The sequence below is a fragment of the Gossypium arboreum genome, chromosome 8 (assembly GCF_025698485.1).
Source record: "Gossypium arboreum isolate Shixiya-1 chromosome 8, ASM2569848v2, whole genome shotgun sequence".
NCBI classification, from domain to species: Eukaryota; Viridiplantae; Streptophyta; class Magnoliopsida; order Malvales; family Malvaceae; genus Gossypium; species Gossypium arboreum.
In genome coordinates this window covers 25084299-25106490 of record NC_069077.1, presented here as the reverse complement: position 1 = coordinate 25106490, position 22192 = coordinate 25084299, and the positions used below count along the sequence as shown (strand labels likewise).

The following is a 22192-nucleotide window of genomic DNA, read 5'->3' as shown; positions in this document are numbered from 1 at the left end:
TGGCAACTGGCGAAGCTCCGACAGAACAACTGTCATTGTGCATTGCGTATCCTACTATGGATACTGATTTTGAATTAAAGTCAGGCTTAATCCAGCTACAGCCAACTTTTCGTGGGTTGCAAAACGAAAATCCCCACAAACATCTGAAAGAGTTCCATATGGTTTGCCTTAGTATGAAACCTCAGGGGTAACTGAGGATAAAATTAAACTACGTGCTTTCCCTTTTTCCCTAACAGATTCAGCTAGGGAATAGCTATTTTATTTACCTACTAGATCTATTACAACTTGGGCTGATCTTTCTCGATTGTTTTTCAATAGGTTTTTTCCAGCATCACGTGCAGCTGAGTTAAGAAGAGAGATCGTTGGAATAAGGCAGAAAGAAGCAGAGTCTCTCTACGACTATTGAGAGCGATTTAAGAAGCTATGTGCAAGCTGCCCACAACACAGTATAACAGAATAATCTCTTCTCCAATATTTTTATGAAGGCCTAAAACCCATGGAGATGAATATGGTAGACGCCGCTAGTGGAGTAGTGCTAGTCAACATGACTCCTCAACAAGTAAGAGACTTGATCTCCATGGTGGCTGCAAATACTCAGTAATTCCGAGCCAATCTTGAACCCCCTAAAAGGGTTCATTAGCTAAGTAATTCAATGTTAAAAGATAAAGTTGATAGACTTACTAATATTGTGAGCTCTCTTGTTGCAGAAAAAGCCAAACCAACCCGAGTATGCGGAATATGTGCTACACCTGAACATACAACTGATGCATGTCCCAGTTTGTATGATGATACTATAGCTCATTTAAATGTTGTGGGAAATTTCTCTAGGCCACCACAAAGGCGATACAACCCTTACGCTAACACTTACAACCCAGGATGGAGGGACCATCCTAACTTGAGTTATAGGGCCAACCCACTGTATAGTCAGCCATACCAAAATCAATTTCCACAACAGCCACGAGATTCAGGTATCTCTCTAGAAACTATGGTCAATAAATTGACAGCTAATGTCCTTGATTTCTAAAGCAAACTCTTAATTTCCAAAAATAAATGAAGGCATCTATAAGAGAATTGACCATATCAATTGAGAAATTAAACTCTCAAGGGAAGCTGCCGTCACAAACATAACCTAATCCAAGACAACACGCAAATGCAGTAACGTTGCGAAGTGGAAAGGTACTAAAACCAATTTCTGACAGAAATCTTGGCCAAGATTCCACCCAAGAAAAGCCCGAGAATGATAAACAAGTTCGAACGAAACCTCCATTGCCTAAAATTCAACCTCCATTTCCAGGAAGGTTATACCAGTGTCATAAAGGTAAAGAGGACAAGGAGATCCTCGAAACATTCAGAAATGTCGAGATCAACATACCATTGTTGGATGTCATTAAACAAATTTTGCGATATACCAAGTTTCTTAAAGAGCTCTGCACCAACAAGCAAAAATTAACAGGTAATGAAAGGGTAAACGTTGAGAATGTATCTGCAGTGTTATAGCGGAAAATACCAGCGAAATACAAGGATAGGGGCATGTTCGTAATACCATGCAAAATAGACCACTTAGGAATAAAAAAGGCTATGTGTGATTTACGGGCCTCCATAAATGTCATGCCTTTTTTCTATTTATGAATCACTTAACGTGGGTTTTTTTACGAAAACAGGTGTTATCATACAGTTTTTAAATAGGTCTGTTGTGCATCCCGAAGGAGTCCTCGAGGACGAATTAGTGAAAGTTAACGAGCTTATTTTCCCTGCAGATGTTTATGTAATAAAAATGGAAGAGGATAAAGCTCATGGGTCTTCAGATATCTTATTGGGGTGACCTTTCCTTAGTACTGCAAATACTAAGATTGACGTGCGTAGCGGAACCCTCATGATGGAGTTTGACGGAGAGATCGTGAAGTTTAATTTTTACGATGCTATTAGTCACCCAAGCGAAATCTTGAACATAAACCGTGTCGACATAATTGACTCATTAGTAGAAAAAACTTTTGAGTCATCTTATGAAGATAAATCTAAAATGATGTTTGATAATTTTTCTATTAATAAATTGTTGGCTCCTATGGATACTAAACTTCTACCTTCTGTTATGCAGGCACCAGATCTGAAATTAAAATCATTTCCCGAGCATCTTAAACACACATTTTTGAAGAATGATGAGACTATTACCGACTTAAAAGAGATTAACCCCTTGATAGGCACACATAAGATTTTCTTGGAGGAAAACATGAAACTACGGCGAGAGGCGCAAAGATGGTTGAATCCGAATATGGTGGATGTGGCAAAAAAAGGAGAATTTTTATTATTATTCTTTATTTTATTATTTTATTATTTATTATTTTATTTTTTGGATATTAATAAATTTTTCTTCTTCTATCTAGGTAAACCGGCGAAAAAAAAACTCAGGAATTAGCATACTTTAACAAACAACCCTTATCCTATCCTTATTCCAACTAGGAATAGTGCGTCCCTGCCCCATGACTACCTAAAAATGGCCTCCAAACACTCACCCTGCAACCAAACATCCCTCCTATACACCCCCAAACCCTAACAATTTATCCCATTTTTCACACAAACCCCTACTAGTTGCTGCACCTTCTTCCTCACCCCACCCACCACCAATTTTCCAAGCGCCATGGTAAGGACCCGCAGTCGAGCCGCCGCTGAACCACCCTTCACCATCAACAACCACTTCTCGATGCCCCAACATGTTAATTTAGCCGACGAGCGCCTTTCCTTCCTTCCTCTCCTCCACGTGACGCCGAACCTTCTCTTCCTTCTGGCTATGCATGAATGACAGTGACTACATGGGGAGTTTTCCTAAAACCCTTTTTGTTTAAAATATATGTTTTCCTTTTTCTTTCACGTCGAGGACAATGTGTTTTAAGTAGGAGGAGGCATTCCTCATTATTTCTGTGATTTATCTGTTGTTTTTAATGTTTTGTTGTTGTTGCTACTGCCTTATGCTTGTTTCTGCCCATATTTAATTTTTTAGAATATTTTGCCTCTTTTTATGCCCAATATTTTTACCAAGAATTGCCCACTATTTGACCTACAAGCATGATTTTGCTATAATTGATTTCACCTCCAGTGTTTTTATTTATATTATGTTAAAATAATTATGATTAATAGAGTTAACCCTATTTTGCTTTTAGTAAATTTGATTAAATCTAAATGAAAAGAGGACACTTAATACAATTGCATGCTTAAAATATGTTCATGACTATTAAGGTGATTGCTGAAACTTATTTTTGACACTTGATTGTTGCCCCTCAGTCCTCCAAAATTAAAATTTCATTTAATAATAATGTTTCCGTAGTTATGAGTGTATCTTAAGACGTGACTAGCTGAGTAACCGAGGTAGGATGCTTGGGTTATCATCCTATTTCGCGTTAAAAGGTTGTGTGACGTGTTAGGTAAAACTCTGCTAACCGGAATTAATTTTTAAGAATGTGTTGGACTGAGTAACCGAGGTGAGGTGCTTGGCTGTCATCTCTCTTTGCGTCAAAAGGTTCGATATGTTTTTAAGAAAAATAAAAATTAGGAGTATGTTGGGCTGAGTAACCGGGGTGAAGTGCTTGACTGTCATCTCTCTTCGTGTCAAAAGGTTCAATATATTCTTAAGCAACAATAAATAAATAAATTTAAAAAATAAAAAAATAAATAGAAAAAAAAATAGATGTATGAATAAAATGTGGGGACTAAAAGTAGAAACAAATAGGATGTCTTGATAGGTTTGGTAAATTACCTAATTTTCATAAAATAATCCAAGTCAATATTAATTTTTGTGTGTGTTAATTGGAATACTTTTTCAAGTTTACTTAAAGCAAGCTAAGGGTTCTCTTTATTTTTCATATGCATTTTGACTAATTTTTATAAAACTTTGGAGTGGTACTTCTTTCATGGCAATTTCTAAACTTCACAGTGGATAGGAACCATACTTGAGGGCAAGCATGGGCTAAGTAGGGGGAATTTGATAATACTCTAGAACGACATATTTTTATGTGCTAACTGCATGTTTATTTTGAGTATGACCCTACTAATTTGAGCTATTTATGGTCTTTTATCTTTCAAGGACTAAATTGGAGGCAAAAGGAAATTTAAGGGCAAAAAGTGAAAATTTGAAGATACGATGGGCCAACATGCAACATAGGGAAAAAGGTGGTGCCAAAAATACAAGTATGGAAGACATAAGGGCAAAAGTGTAAAAGAAGATATTTTACAGCACAAGACTCTATTTAATGTTTAATTATATTAGGATAATTATTAAGGATTATTATTTAGATTTAATTTTAAGATTTATTTTCATTTATCTTTAATTATCTTTATTTATTTGTATTTATCTTTTAGAATTTAATTAGGAATAGGCTAGGTTTCTTAGTACTATAAATAGGGGATGAAGTGACACAAATTTCGTCCATCTTTTGCTGTAACACTCTCTTCCCCATAAATTTAGTATTTTTGTTTTTTCATATTTCAAAAAAAAATTCCTTTTCTATTTTTTTATTTGTTTTTTCCCAAAAATCATGAGCCACTAAATTTATCTAGCCGAAGGTTGTCAAAATTCCCCAAAAAGGGTTCATGAGGCTTAGGATCTGTACTTAGCCTTCTCGATGAATATTCATCCCTTCTCCGTATTATTGGGCTGATGCTTTCGTCCATGTCCCTTCAAAGGTGATCTTTGCAACGTGTGCAAAGGCAGTCGCTTTGTATGTTTTGGAAAGGTTACACAGCCAGTTCGTTAGCTTACTGCGTCAGAGGTTGGGGAGCCCAAGAGACAAAATGGCGTGGGATTCGCCATTGAGAAGTGATGATCTAGCGTAAGATAATCTCACAGAAGTGATTATTGGCTAGAGTCAAGTTCCGCTAAATTGTAAGTCTAAATTCTTGGAACTGGTGGTCGTAGGCATCCTCTTCCACTATAACTGGCTTATTCTGTTTGAGAATGATCACCTAAAAGTCGAAGACTGAACCCAAGGCAGATCGAGACAACAGGAGGCTGGAATCTCTCTATAAGAACACATTTTCCTCAACTTTATTTATTTCTATTATTTTTAATTTTAGAAATCCCAATCAAAACTTTTAATTCTGTTTTTATTTTATTTTTCCATATCAAAACTTTTAATTCTGTTTTTTTTATTGCTTTTCCAGGTATGCAGGTTTTCTTGGGCACAATTCTAACCAGGATTCTGAGGAACAAGCAATTGTGCAAATCCGGTCCCTAAAGATTTAACCCTACTTCCCTTATACTATTATTTTTTATTTTCAATATTTTATAGGGATAGGATATTTTTAGTGCTCTCAATGACCGCATCAATACTCTATTATGTCATACTCTATTATGCCATTTCAACTCTTTTTCTTTTACTTTCAAATTTTTGATTAATTGCCTACCAAGACCTTCCTCTTCCCACTTTCCACAATTCCATTTAATCCATTTTCCACTTTCCACTTTCCACTATTTCATTTAAACCATTTATGTTCAAGCATGATACTTTTCATGATTAACTAAACTTTTTTAGCCTTAGCTCGGTTATCACTTCGATAAAGTATCATGAGATATGAACCCACACTAAATACTTTGCAGTTCGATATTTTCTATATCTCCGTTATATGGGATAGTACAAATTTGTCCTTCAAATTTGATTCGATTTCAATTCAAAAAGCACGCGTTGGGTTGGAATTATTTGGCGTACAATTGGGAAGTTAAGTCGGCAGTGCTGTATTCAAAATCCTGCGAAAAAATTGGCATGTTCACTTGGAAAAAGCTAGTTGGATTCCGTCAAGGGAGATAGTGATCGGATTTAAACGACCTACACATTTGAGGCCGTTAATTCAAGTTGGGCTTTTCAGATCTCAAGTCTGTCAAAATCTTAAATTACGGATACGTGCCATGTGGTTGGAAATTCGACAAGGGTCGATTTGCAAGTGATACCGAGATAGGCTACGAGAGGAAGAGTTGACGATTTGAGGGATCCTCGATTGCTATAACCAGCTTATCACTTGGAAGGGATAATCTATTTCAAGGACCGATTCAAGATTGGAGTACATCGAGGCTAAGGCGAAGCTTAAAAATATTTTATTTACCAATTTACTTTATTTACTTAAACTTATTTTTTTTGCAATTTTGAATCTATTTCTATTTTATTTTATTACACTTCGTATTTCCTTATTTTATTATCTTTATCAATTTAAACCCCCCATTTTTATTTTTCAGCTTTGCTACGCACAAGTCGTGACCGTGACGGTGATTTCAGTCATAGAAAAGGGTGAAATTAGATAGCTAGTCCCTGTAGATTCAACCCTACTGCTCTATACTACTATTACTATTATTTTGTCATAGGAATTTATATTTGGTGGTTTCGATGCCCATCACTGCCTGTGTTTGGGTGTGAGTTTGAAAATTTATTGTATAAAAAAGTTATCAAACAACAAGCCTAAATTTAATTATTTAATTTTCTAAAGCCGAATCATTGAGTTATTTATAGTAACAAATCTATTATCAAAATAGTACTTATATTTTGTACGAAGCGATTAAGTCGATCTTGACTTAATACCTTGAGTGTAGGCTCGAGCAACACAAACCAAATCACATAATGAAAACTTTTAATTAACTTTCAGTAACTACACTTTTTTTTTCCTGAAAATAGAATTTATTCTTGTTAAATAAATTTCTATTACTTTTTTTACAAAATAACAATGCTATATGATGTGTGTAAATTGTTTAACTGGTAGTTCCTATTTATAAAGAAAAAGTACAAGAGTTATGTTTGAATAATGTCTAATTAAATAATATTATTATAATAGGAAATAAGTCCTCCGGTATAGGCCTGATCATGGGTCGAGCTACTCGCCTAGGCCCGATGGCCCGCCCGAAAAGTGAGAGAGTTTGGGCAAAAATATAGGCCCCAAAAATGAGTTTGGGCAGAAAATAAGACCCATTTTCTAAATGGATCAAACCTCGGGTAGGATTTTTGGCTTGGGTTCAGCCTAACCCAGTTAAATCAGTTGTTTTGTTATTTTTCCGTTGATGTTTTGCTACCATTTCACTATTATATTACTAATATTTTGTTGTTATTGTTTGAATATTATATAACTCTTATTTTATTGTTAATTTTGCTACTATTTTAGAGACATTTGCTTGCTAAGTTGCAACTATCTTTGTAGTATTTAAGTACCATTTGTTGGGAAACATTTATTTTAATGTTTTTAGTGTATTTGTTGTATTATATTTTAGAAAAAAATTTATATATAAAATAATCTAAAAAATTTAATATAGGCGGGTCAAGCTTGGGTTTAGCATTTTAAACCTGGGTCGGGCAGAATTTTAGGCCTATTTTTTGGGTCGGACCTAGAAAATGAGCTTAAAATTTTACATCGGGCCCATGATCAGGTCTACTCCTATAACAACTTGTTTTCAATGAAATCGAAATAGTAGTTTTGAGACCACAAATCTAACATCAAAATATTTATTTTCTTATTATTTTATTGTCTACACATGATAGTAGTACTATATAAAAATTTCGTTAAGAAATTTTACCGTTTGCATGCTTAATTTGATAAAAAGGATTAAATCGCGTAAAGTGCAAAAGTTGAGTTCTAGTAGGTAAAGGTATTAAATAGCTATAGAACCTTAAATTTTGAGTCCTTATATGGTAATTAGACCATAAATATTGATAGTGGAATATGATGGCTTGGTATTATTGAAATTTGTAATGTTTTTAAAGGTTATATATGTAATATGGTAAATAAATGACAAATCAAATAAAACAAAAATCAAGCTATCATCTTTTACCTTTCTTCAACCAAAATTTCAAAGAAAAAGAAACCATGAAAGCTTCCTAGTTCGGCCATGGTGTCTTTGGCTGCATGGTATGTATTTTTGTCCCATTTTTATTGATTTTTATGTTTTGGAGATCATTGTAGCTTAATCTAACTAGCCTAGGGACTAATTTGTGAAACTGTTAAACTATTAGGGTTTTTACATTTATGAATTTGTATGATTTTTGATGAACTGTGAAAAAAAATGATTAGTTGTTGTTAGATAAACAACTTTTGTTAAGTGAATTTTGGTGAAATTGTCAAATAGGGATTAAATTGAAAAATAGAAAATTTTACCTTATGAAATTGTGAAATAATAAAATATAGGACTTGATAAGGATCTATTTGATATTCAACTATGATCGGTTGTGGTTGAATTATATGAATTTCCATTTTTATGAGCTAGAAACTAAATTGAAAAGAAATCAAAAGTATAGGAGCAAAATTGTAATTTTATTAAATGTAAATTTGGGTTAAATTGAATAAAATACATATTGAATTGAGCTAAATTTATCCACTTAGATCAAGACAAACCTCATACGGCTTTAGATCTGGGTAAAGATAAAGTTTCAAATTAGTTGCATTATTATCTACGTTTACTCGTCGAGGTAAGTTCGTGTGATTATATTGAATTTATATGTTTTCAATTGAAATATACATGTGTTGGAAATTGCCATATATATATACCGATCACATAACCAACAATGTTTTGACGACTAGAAGCCCCGTTTGAACCTTAGGAATTCGTAAAATACAAATGACATGTTATTAGGGCTTACATGATTCGGGTGTTGGTCTTGAACGTCCTACCGATGGCTGAGGTCCGGCATGTGTTTCAGATACTCCACAGCTCGTGTGAGCAGTATTGTGTAGCTACATTTCGACCCACAGCTCATGTGAGTAGGCCTATTTTCACAACTCGTGTGAGCATTCTGATTCACAGCTCGTGTGAACATACATGTACAGGATTTGACAGATTACAGTTATATGAGTTAGCACATATGTATGAGCTATCTCGGGTATCCAACGGTATTCTAAATGGTTCAATGGATATGATTTGGAAAAAAGGATGGTATGAGTTCGATATGAGCTAGGACATGGACACATGTGAATTTCATTAGAATAGTAATACTTGGTATATTGAGAGTTGAGATGGATGATATATGTATATGATACATGGTTAAATGTTATGCTCATCCATGATTATGATGCCTATGTTATATGTAACACCCCTTACTCGTACCTGAGGCTGGGATAAGGTACGAGGCGTTACCGGACAAACATACAAACATTAAACTAAAATACGGGCCATAAAATTTCATTCATATTTCAAAGCGTTCATTCACTTACACATAGTCCCTTATTTGAGTTTACAGAGCCCAAAACATACTTTAGAAAGGGTTCGGGACTAAACCGAGAACTTACAAAAATCTTGAAAATTTCATACTTTAAGGCTCCACACGCCCGTGTCCCAAAGTCGTGTTCCATACACGACTGAGACACATGGTCATGTCTCTGCCTGTGTGGAATATACCTAGGCTATTTTCCAAGCTTTGGTCAACCTTGATCTCTTACACACTTATACAAGATCAACAGCATATAACATGGTATTCATTTAATGATTAAACATCCTCAATTAAACCACAAACATAGCATTTGTATGTCATCATACATGTGTCTCTCATACTCATTTTACCTTGTTTATTATAGTACCACTTATACATTTATACCAAGATTATCATCTTATCAAATATCTTTAGCTTAATCATCAAGCATTCATATTTAAAGCTAGATCATATCTTTATAAAATACCACAATTCAGATGCGCAGAATAACATGTTTACCTGAAACATTTCAATTCAATTCCATACCCAACAAGCATTACATTGAGACTATATATATATATATATATATATATATATATATACATGTCATGATACATAACATTCTCTTTTGTTTTCTTATAAACACATATCATTTATTTCATTATATCAATATTTCATATACCATAGTTTCCATGTATTCCACATATATTTATTTTTCCTCCTCCTCCTCCTCTCTATTCCACATCCTTAATGTATATAGCATTCTTGTAAGTACGATTTCACAATTTACTAATAAATGCTCACATCAAACTGTCCACACGAGTCATAGTCACTTAATTATTTATAATTCGAGCTACAGAGCTCCAAATTAAGATCCGTAAATTTCCTTTGAAACTAGACTCACATATATTTCCACCATAAAATTTTCATAATTTTTGGTTTAGCTAATTAGTACATTTTATTCATTAAAATTTCTCCTGTTTCGCTTTCTGACAGTTCTGACCTCTCTTCACTAAAAATTAATTATATCACAGTACAGAACTCGGATAATGTTCTTGTTGATTTATCTTGAAAATAGACTCATTAGGGATTTTAAAAACATAAGTTTTAGCCTCTAATTATTTTTATCCAAATTTTTGTGATTTTCCAAAATTCAGAATAGGGGATCACGTAATCATTCTGAACCAGTCTCACAAAAACATAAATATCTCAACATATAGAACTCCTATGCTTGCTCTGTTTCTTTTATATGAAAATAGACTCATTAAGCTTTAATTTGATATCTCATTCAGTCTCTGATTCAATTTATAATATTTTTGGTGATATTTCAAAATCACATCACTACTACTGTCCAAAACAGTTTTATTGCTAATTCACTCTTTCACACTTTCTTTGTATTAACCTCATTTTAACATACATATCACAAATCATTTTCACCACATTTCATACATCACAAGTATAGGCCCATGATCACAAGGTCACCATAAAATCATTCTCATGTATAACTTACTTGTTTATAACCTTACCACATCCTGGTCACTTAATGAACACATCATTCACATAACCAAGTTCCTGCACTTATTCATCACAAAACTCACAAAGCAATACATAGAGAGTCTCCCATTGAACACTTCGGATCAATCCTCGATACTTGGTGGTTTCAGCACATAGCTCCACCCATCATATAGTTCGTCTCTCTTGTACACATGGTGAACACTTAGTACCACCCATGTGACCTAGCCAGTTTATCTCGTAGCTCTCTTGTCTACATGGTGTCCTTCACCTGGAACCACGCATGCGACCTAGCTACATATATCCCGTAGCTCTCTTGTCTACATGGTGTACACATAGTATCACCCATGCGACCTAGCTACATCATAATGTCTCGTAGCTCTCTTGTACACATGATGTGTACTCAGCACCATACATGTGACCTAGCTACATACCATCAGATCATCCAATCTTTCCAAGGATCAACCGGATTTCTCTCTTTTCCAACAATTTCACCAATCAAGTAATTATCCACAAACATATTTCCAATATTATTATAAAATATCATAATACAACTAATAGTGATGTATTACTTACATATAAACTTACATCTCATTTAATATTAAGGCAATACAATTAAATTACACATTGCCTTATTAAAAATCATATGAACTTACAATTTCTCATAATATCCGTAATTATAGAAATCACATTTATGTATGATAATTCAATGCACTTCATGTACCATAGACATATTTTTAAATCAATTCATAAACTGGGCACCATAAACATTTAATTTAACATAATTCAATTAATTCACTAAATTTAACTTTCAAATATAAATTACAAGATTATTGTCAGTATTATTATCATACCAACTTACATACTTTCAACACCTCGAAATCATAGTAAATATATCAATTTTACATTGAAAATGCATAAATTAATGCTTATTATACATATGAACTTACCTCGATACTAAAACGGCCATTTTACCAACTTTCCCAATTTTCGATTTTTCTCTCATTCTAGGTTCAAATCTCATTTTCCGGGATCTAAAACATCATATTTTACTTATTTAATTAATTTACTATTCAAAACAGTCCTTAACTCAAACTTTGTAAAAATTACAATTTTGCCCTTAAACTTTTGCATATTTACACTTTTGCCCCTAGGCTCGGGAATTAAAATTCATCCCTTATTCTTATGTTTTATGACATGCTGATAACTTTTCCCTTCTATGGCAACATCAAATTCTCACTCTAACATATACTTATGACTATTAGGTATTTTTACCGATTAAGCCCTTTTGCTCGTTTTCACTTAAAATCGAGTAGCACAAGTTGTCTAACATAATTTAAAACCTCATATTTTATCATAAAACACCAGAATACACAAATTTAACCTATGGGTATTTTTCCAAATATGAACCCTAGGTTGAATTATTGCTAGCATAAGCTAAATCAAGTTACCAGGACTCCAAAAACATAAAGAACTTGAAAAACAGGGTTAGAACGGACTGACTATTGAGCTTGGAAAGCTTGAAAACCCTATCCATGGAGTCTCCCTTGGTATACACGTCCATGGTGAAGAAGATGAGAAAAATTGGCTTTTAATTTTGTATTTTAATTCATTTTACCCCTAAATGACCAAAATGCCCTTACTACTAAACTTTCCAAAAATTCCATCCATGTCCAATTTTTGTCCATAACTTAGAAATTGGTCAAATTTCTATTTAAGACCTCCTAATTAATATTTCAAAGCAATTTCATACTAGAAACTTCTAGAATGCAAGTTTTGCAACTTATTCAATTTAGTCCCTAACTTCAAATTAAGCACTTTATGCATAGAATTTCTTCACGAAATTTTCACATAATCATGAAATCATATCATAGACCTCAAAATAATCATAAAATAATTATTTATATCTCAGATTTTGTGGTCTCGAAACCTCTGTTCCAACTAGACCCAATTTTAGGCTATTACATTATATGTGTAAATGGCTAACATGCTTAGGCTTTAGCCAAATTGTGGTTGGAATATGCCATGTTAAATTACATATTATGTGATTAAATGGTGAGTTGTATTTTACATTATACGAACTTACTAAGCAATTATGTTTACTCTGTGTTATTTTCTATGTTTTATAGTGAAACAGAAGCTCGTTCGAATTGAAACTTTTTCAGAGTTATATCACACAATCTATCGGCTATATCGGTACTTTTGGATGTTTCTAAGTTTGGTTATAATGGCATGTATAGGAATTTTGGTTAATAAAGTAGCCATTGGTCTTGGTTTGTGTTTATGCCATTATGAGTGATGATATGGATTTAGTTTTGGCATGTATATAATTGACCTTTAAGTGGTTGATGTTTTAGCTTATTATGGTTGAATGTTTGAAGATGAAATGGTAACTCAAAATGCATGTATAAATGGTCTTGTGATATGTTTAAATATGATTTTTTGCTACTTTTGTTATAAATATCATGAATGGCTATAAGTGCTAGTTGTTGATTGGTACATTTGGTACCTTTTGGATTGAAACTGATAGGTAAATTAAATAGTACGTTTTGGTATAAACTTAGCTAAAGGTTAGTTGGACATTTGGCCAAATTATGTTTATAAGTGTGCATGTTTGATTATTGAGCTTGAGGTGTCCTTTGGGCATACTGGTTGTATGCAAATGTATCCTATTTGATTTGCTTGATTATGTATAGTTTTGATGCATTTTGATGGCTTGTTCAATTGTGTAAAAGTGATTGTAGGTACATGTTTCAATGGGTGAGAAAGATGGCTTGGAAATGACCTATTTTTCATTCACACGGGAAGAGAAATGGGCGTGTGTTTCAACCGTGTGTAACACACGGCCATACGACATGGCTATGTGTCCTTTGTAGCTTTCAAAGGGTTGCAAGTCAGGCTGTTACACGGCCTAGCACACGGCTTGGCACACAGACGTGTGGCTTGGCCATGTGACCCAAGCTAGTAAGTTACACAAGCATGGACACAAGCTGGGACTTGGCCCTGTGACCCCTGCAGTTTTGAAAAATTTCACCGTTTTCTGAAAAATTCTGAGTTTTTGATTTAGTCTCGACTTGTTTCTAATATGTTTTTAGATCCTCGAGGGCTCGTATAAGGGGTAATATGTATGATTTGGATTGATTTTAATATGATTATTGATATGATTTGAAATGCTTAAAAATTGTATTCGTTTGAAGTGAAATTTTTTGTAATGCTCCGTAACCCTGTTCTGATGACGGATACAGGTTTGGGGTGTTACAACTCCAGTATAACTGTAGTACATGAGACGACAACACCCTAGTAAAACAATAGGGTTTGATGCCCCTTACATGGTACAAAGTCAAGTTTGACATTTTCTTGTATTAGGTCTAATTATATGTGTTTCTTGGACTTTAACAAAACATTTATAATTTATCGTGTTAAATTAGCTTTATTTGATAAATTATTTTGATATAACAAACAAAAATGTTTTTAAATGAAAATTTGTTTTTAGAACGAAGAATTAATAAAGTTCAAAACATAAAAATTATTTCAAGACTTCCAAACATCTTAGAAAATGTTTTGAACACTTAAAATATTTTGGACAAAGTTCAAAAAAATTTTAAACTCTTAAACTTGATTGAAACAATCTTAAATCAATTGGAAAAATGCTCCCTATAAAAAGTATCGATATTCCCCTAAATGTATCGATATCTTGGTTTTTTATCAATACCAAAACTGCTCTCTGGCTTGAATAAAAAATTGAAAAAAATAATAAGTATCGATACTTTTAGAAATACATTGATACTTATTGAATTTTATCAATACTTTACTTTATATCGATACCATTTTTCCATATTGTTTTTATGATCTTTCAAACAATGACAAAAAACATCGAGACCTATTAAAAATATATCGGTACCTTTTTTAGGTATCGATAAATCATTCTTAGTATAATTGGAAACTAATTTTAACGGTCACTGAATTAGGCATTAAATGCTACTAGTATCAATACTCGTGGAAAAGTATCAATACTTTTTGTTGTAGGTGAATTTAATGATCTGATATTTTCATCCCTAACAACTCTATTTATTTTCTCAACAATCACAACAGTTGAAATTGAATTAGAGGGTATAAATATCAACTTTTAAAGGTCCTACAACAAGAAGAGAGAATATTCAAGCTTAAAAATCAATCAAAACAACCTTTGTGCCAAATATTTCAGTACTTTTCTTTCATACACTTGTGAGCTTTATTTCCATTCTATTTGCTCAAGTGTTTTCATTGTAATTGAACTTAATTTGCAAACACATTGATCTTGTAAGGATTATTTCTTTGTTTGCTTTTTTGTGTCTCTTTGAGAAGGTTTGTATCTTAAGGTTTGGGGTAGAAACCTTAAGGGAGTTTGTAAGGTTAAACCTTATCCTCAAAGGTTGTCAAATTAGTGAATTTGGGAAAATCCTTAGTAGTGGAAAGCTAAGGTAATAGAGTAGGCAATTGGATCGAACTACTCTAAATTCTTGTGTTCATTTCCCTATCCTTTCTCTCTAGCATCCACATAAATTTTAAAAGCCAATTCACCCATCTTTGCAATTTTGCTTTGATTATTTGAGCTAACGTATCCAACCCAATAGTTATTTTATATTACCCAAAATATTGTTTATTTAATTTAATTAATTTTATTTAAATTGATTTTTCAATTAAATTATTTTTCAACCAAATTTTAATTTCGTTAAAATCATTGCAACTTTACCGTATTATAATCTACAAGAAAATATATTTAATTGTCTTATTCAAAAATTCATAATGACTTATTAATTTAATTCCCATTTCAAACTTTAAATTTAATTAAATAATAATTCAAAAATATTAAATTAATTCCTAAGTCATTTTTGTACTTAGCGAGAAAACGCATTCATTGCGGGTAATGATACATGCGATATATTTCTCTTACTTTATCATTTTTATTCATTCCATATTTATTTGTTCTACAAGCAATTCGTTTGTGGTTATCTCGAGCTAATGGAGGGACCGATTGGACATATATAATTAGAGATCAAAAAATTCGTAATTAATTTCGACTTTTAGCTTATTAATTACAACAATATTTAGACATGAAGTCATTTCACTAAAGTATCGTGATTGAGCTCTCCCATATCATATACCATTACGAAAGTCACTCATTGCGTGCTTGTCTAATGACCTTATCATAAGTGTGTTACCCTCATAGGATATTCTTAATCTCTTTGGGATAAATTCGTTCTCCCAATATATCTTATTTTATCTCCTAGTAACCATTACGTTTTCCTTTATGAAAAGTCAATGACTATCAAATAATAATTAAATAATTTATCACAAAGACAAATGACTTGTGGCCACGATACTTTTCATCTATCATGCAATGTTGATGAGAGGACATCATTTACCCTTTACTGGGCTCTAAATTCCACTGTCATGGAATGATGCTACCTACTGCGGAGGTTATATACCCAACGTACCAATTTTTGGTTCTTTATATATTTGAACTTAAGCTTTTATTTACATCAAAGTATACATGTCATACATAAATTGCCTATCATCCATTCAGGATTAAGATGTGCCACACTATGAACGTCACAAGTAAATAAATCTATAAATAAATCGATGATCTATTATACTTGGGTTCTATCCGATATATTGTCAATCTAGTTAGTCACATCTATATCTCTATCTTTTAGGAGTCATCTGCTTCGATACCTAAGACAACGTATCTCCTTAATTGGACTTGTTAAACGACATATTAGTCTTTTAATCGATTTGCTCAATTTCGATCAGACTAAAGACATGTTTAGATTATCTATTAATATAAGTTGCCTTTTCACATTACGATTCGACCACGTAATGCCACTTAATATTAGTTAAACATTAGATAATCAATGAGTTAATATTTGTTTTCATTTTTCTTCGTGTGCAAAATTCGTTAAGGACAATATACAGAATATATTAATGATAATAATAAATATTTATTAAACCAATATGTTTGAAAAATTATAAGTACATTGACAAAAACACTACACTAAGGGCACTAGATCCCAACAGAAACATTCTTCCACATTTTTAAGGTTGTTAGATTGTTGTCTTATTTCATTCAACGGTTTGAGTTTGAGAAAACTTATTGAAGTTGTTGGCTCAAATAGTAGCTGAGAAATAAGCTATGTGTTTGGAAGAAGTGGCTAAGAGAGTGGGCACTTCTTCAGGCACTGCAATAACAAGAATAAAATAAGGGACTCAATGATTTTTTAGCAATTCAGTTTCTTTACATCTGCTAAGCTTAACTCAAAAAGAAATATTCACTAATTTCAACACTTGCAACAAGTGATCCTAAATCTATCACACACTTGTGAAAATTTCTTCACTTTTATACTTTGAAGACTGATACTCTCACAACTAAATTCACCCCTATAAACTTAGCATGTAAAACCACAATATAACAGGTTTTACAATCACAATGCACTCATAAAATAAAATTTCTCACTTGAACAAATTAAGTGTTCAATCTCTCTATACAAGAACTTATATGAGTCTCTCAATTATATAGAATATTTCGAGATTTGATAACATAAGGAAGATTTATTACAATCCTTATTAAACAACAACTAAATAAGTTGAGTATAATATAATAATAACAAATAAGGTAGACAAATATTGTTGTAACTAATACTTCAATGATCCAATCCAACTTCCTTGATCCAAAGGATTAGATAAGCATGATCTGATTTTATCCTCCATATATGTTTCCTCAAGTGATATGATCTTCATTGGTGGACTAGATACAATTTACAATATCAGCACAACCCAAAAATCTAGTTCAATAAATTGTCAATAACTCAAAAATAAAAACAATCTAGTTTGTCAGAGTTGATCAGGGAATGAGCACTTTTGTAAGCACTCCATATTTTTCAACAAAAGCTTCTTGAAGGTACAAGGAATATGCCTTATGTGAACTTTTAAACTCTGCAGGGGAAGTCTCTTATAAGGCTTTTCAATCTTATTCCCATTACGTTATGAGCCAATAACCCTTAGTGAATTTTTAGTAATTAACTTATTATCTTTATACTTTTTAAATTTTGAGCTTATGTGTATTATTTACGAGTTTGAGCCTACGTATCTAGATATTAAAAATATCAAAAATAAATCCATTTAATATCCTCTTAATGATATTTTATCATCAATGAAAATGGAAAAGACCTCTCGTTAGTTTAAGGAAATTATATAACCTTAACCAACAAATCTTTAGTGCAAGATACATTACATTTTTAAGGGGAGACGTAGATTCGAACATTAAAAACGATGTCGTTGAGTGGAACAACTATGAACCCCAAACATGAATAGTAAAACAGACATGAAAAAAAAAACTATATAACTTTAAGACATGATAGATATCGTATAAGAGAAAACATAACTCGCATGATGGTTTAAAGCATTTATGCTCTTATCCTTGGATTTTAATTGGCATAATTGTCAAAAATACCCTTAACGTTTATGAATTTTTTTTGTTTGAGCCCTTAACCTTTTTTTTTTTTGGATTGATACCTTTAACGTTACGATTTTCATAAATCATCCTAATGTTAACGAGAAACATGAGTTGACTGTCAATCAAATAACGGGTTAGCGAAGTAGCCTATGTGGCATGCCACATAAGCACAATGTCATAGATGACCTCATTTATAAAAAATTGTTTAACAATTTTTTTTTCATTTTGTTTCCATCTTCTTTCTTCATCTCTCATTCTCTCCTCATCTCTAGCTACTGTTATAGAAAATAAAAACTCAAAAACAAACATGAGAAACACATACAAGTGGAGGAACCAGGTTCATCAATGGAGGTTTCCAAGTTGAATCATTACTTGTTTTCACCTAAAGCTCCAAGGTGTTCAAGCAGGTGGAGGGAACTACTGGGTCTAAAAAAATGTTCACTAAGCACCAATAATCAACCATCAAAACCCAAATCTCAAAGCAACAAAGTCTTATTATTATCAAATAATAACCCAAAGTCTTTCAAGCATTTCCTTCATAGAAGCTCCAAATCCTCCTCAGATTCTTCATTGAATCTCCCATTGTTGAAAAGCTCAGATTTCAAATCAATTTTCATATCTTCATCACATTTATCCCTTTCTTCATCATCTTTAAGCCATGAACACAATGATCTCCCACAGTTATCACTAGATTTCAATAAGCCAAGCCCCAACCGGTTCTCATATTCGAAATCGGCCATGAACACGATGATCTTCGAAACCAGGTTCAAGCAGTTGTTTTCATCTTCTTTATAAAAGAATCCAAATGGATCATTATCATCATCATCATTGGCAAGCATTAAATGGGTTTCTAGGTTTTTTTTTTTATTTTTTTCCACCTAGTAGTTCCCTTCACCTGCATGTGTTTCTAATGCTTGTTTTGGGTTATTTTTATTTTCTTTTTTAGCATTTCCATTTAGGGATGAACTTGTGTTTTTCTTTGATTTTAAGTAATTTTTTATGGATTAAATGCTTCGTTTAGAAATAGTTTTGCTTTGATTTTTATTGTAATTGAAATGGGTAATTGAGAGAGTGAAATGCAGGTTTAAGCTATGATGAAAATAGTGGTAGGTCACTTTGTTTTTTTTTTTTTTAATAGCAACAACAGGGAAAGAGAGAAAGAGAGAAGAACAAGAAGATGGAAACAAAATGAGAAAAAAGAAGAAGAGAATTTTGTTAAACAATTTTTTATAGATGATGTCATCTATGACATCGTACTTATGTGGCATGTCACATAGGCTATTTCATGACTTATCGTTTGATTGATGGTTAACTCATGTTTTTCGTTAAAAAATTAAGATAATTTTTGTAAAAATTGTAACATTGATGATATCAATAAAAAAAAATAAGGGTTCAAACCCAAAACCCCATAAACATTGAGAGTCATTTTAATTTTCATTGCAAATTCCCTTATTCTTTTATAAATACAAATATATATTCACTAAAAATAATATTACACTTCTTTATTTTCTTTTATTTCTACAAAATTTCAGCATACTTTCTGATTTAGGACCCAAATACAAAGGGCACGAGATTTGCCTTTCTTTGTTTTTTCTTATGGGAACCTCAAAGATCTTACCATCTTTTGCCGGTACAATGTGTTTTACCAGGATTTGTTTACCTCTTCGTGATTTGCCCACATATATATTATAATCATCAACACCACATTTCCAGTTCCTTTTTCTCCAAGGCAACCAAACAAAACCAAAACCACCAGAGGATCGATCCCTCCCTGGTTTCTCCGGGGGCATTCCACATCCCCTTATGTTGCCGTTTTGGGGTTTTTTCCGTCGCAGTTTATAGAATATCAACCAATAACTCGTCCACTAAAACATTCATCACCCACCTCTCGACTCCCATTGCCAGCTTTTCTTGCTCTTCCTGAAACCTGTCCCTCCACATTCCTTCCCTTTCCATATCTCCAACACATTCCTCTCTTTTATCGCCTACTCCCCGTTTCTCGTTTTGTTCTTCACAAATCCATGCTTTCGCTATCCTTACCATTTCACGTTCAAGCTCTTCAATGTTTCTTGTTTGATCCCACTTTGTCTCCAGTTCTTCTCTAAATAGATCCAAAAGCAGTTTGTCAATACAAATGTTGTTCTTTTTGTACCTTGTTAGTGGACTTGTTTCCTTCACACCATTCAGCAGCTCCCATGCCTTTTCTTCGATTTCCTTTGCTTCTTCACCATCTTCATCATCACCACCGTATTCGAAATGAAGCACCGACAGTGGACTCTGTTGCAGTTCTTCCTCTTCACTTGCATGCTGTTAATAGGATAAAAAGATCATTGATTTAGTATCAGATTAAAATAGGTCACATTCTCCCCCTAATTCTTCTAGTTTTAATTCTGCCACTCTCTAATTGATAATGCAGATGCAATGAATCTACTTCTCTTATATTTGAGAATGTGTTATTAATTGGAAGTAGAGGACTAAATTTCAAAAATAGAAAAAGTGCAGTGACTGAAAGCATAATTAAACAATGAAAATGAGGGGAGAAGTTTCCAAGTTCCAACCTAGTGTTAATCTCGACTCTTATGGTTTATATTTTGTATTATGTAACTTAAACAACGCTGGTCCTTTGTCTTCAAAAACAAACAAATCTAAGGTATTAAACAAAACAGCAAATGAAACAAAAGTCAAACCAAAGTTTAACTAAACGACAACACAAAACACTGTCGGATTACGTAAAGCCAAGCATCTAAGGACCCTCATCAGCAGACACATAAGATTTTATTTAAGATACGCGAAGCACTAAAATAATTTTACACTTACTTTGGGTCCCATATCTGTGTTGGCTGCCGTCCTTGTTGTCGTCTCCATGGTGTCCTTGCCGACACACGGTGAGAATATTTTACCCACCATATTGTCGACTTCGTTTTCACCGTATTCATCGGACGGTAAATATTCAGAGGTGAAATCACTGTCACACCAGCTCGAGCCATTGCTGCTAGTAGTACAACTACAAGGGGTATTAGATCCTGTCGTTGTAGTGGTGGTGGTGCAATGGTGGTGAGGGGAAGAAGTAGAAGGAGCTAAATCAGACGGCTGAGATTTTTCCTCCAGTAAATCACGGAACGATTTCCAGCGTATGATATCTTTGACCGTCACGGTCATTTTGATTTCGGCTTCTTTGTTTTGTGATATTTTCCTTTTCGACGGTTTACGTGAAAGGGTTCTGGGTAGTAAGATGGAAGGAGTTGAAGAAGCGAAATGGATGCTTTTAATGACGTTGATCATTGCTTGGAAGGCTGAGATTGTTGCTGACGCGGCTTTTGATCGGCTTCTTTGAAGTTTTTGGTTTGGATTTTCTCGGAAAATGATGGAATTCTGGGTGGATTTTCTCGGAAACGATTTGAACCCGTTTGAGGAACACGAGTTGGGATCATCGTGGAGGAAATCTTTTAGCATTCGAGGCCTTCGTTCCAAAGTCATTGCGGCAAAATAGAAAAGATTCTACGTAAAATTACAGAGGAAAAGAAAAACTTGAAACAATATGAAAGAGAGAGATAGCTTCTAGGTGTGAGGCAAGGGAGAGAACTCCATGGAAGAAGCTTATTTATACAGGTGAAGAAGCCATGGTTTTGTATTAAGAATATATGTATAATAAGGGTTTATTTATCAGAAGTCCTCACTTTATAGTTTAGATTTTTATTTGGTATATGAATTTAAAAAGGTTCTGATTGAACCTTTAAATTATGAGTATCATATCAATCAAATTATTCCTCCAGGTGCATTAAATAGCAACTTAAATCTAATTTGGAATACATCTAAAATATATATACTTATTGCATAAGCAGTTTAGATATGATGATTTAAAACATGATATCCAAATTGTTTAAAATTTAATATGTGAGTTTTAAACATATTCGATTTAACACCTAAATTGATGACTAAATTAATAGAAAGGTGGTATTAATACAATATTAAGGATTAAATTAAAATATTTTCAAGTTGAGAAATCACTTTAGAATTTTGGGATGTTTGGTGGAGTTAACCC

At 33.0% G+C, this 22192-nt stretch overlaps 1 protein-coding gene across 1 annotated transcript; it reads right to left on the bottom strand.

The window, feature by feature from the left end:
• Positions 1-19575: 19575 nt before the first annotated feature.
• On the bottom strand, positions 19576-21795 carry LOC108468190 (uncharacterized). Its single transcript, XM_017769073.2, has 2 exons — positions 20968-21795; positions 19576-20457 (listed from the first exon to the last, which is right to left on the bottom strand). The coding sequence occupies exons 1-2, from the start codon at positions 21625-21627 to the stop codon at positions 19987-19989; spliced, it is 1131 nt and encodes a 376-aa protein (XP_017624562.1). The 5' UTR covers positions 21628-21795; the 3' UTR covers positions 19576-19986.
• Positions 21796-22192: the final 397 nt, after the last annotated feature.

What these genes read in the sequence shown, in the direction of transcription:
- LOC108468190 (XM_017769073.2), bottom strand. Translation starts at nt 21,627, where the DNA reads ATGACTTTGGAACGAAGGCCTCGAATGCTAAAAGATTTCCTCCACGAT. An exon ending in ACACAGATATGGGACCCAAA is followed by an intron (nt 20,458 to 20,967) that starts GTAAGTGTAAAA and finishes TCCTATTAACAG; the next exon opens with CATGCAAGTGAAGAGGAAGA.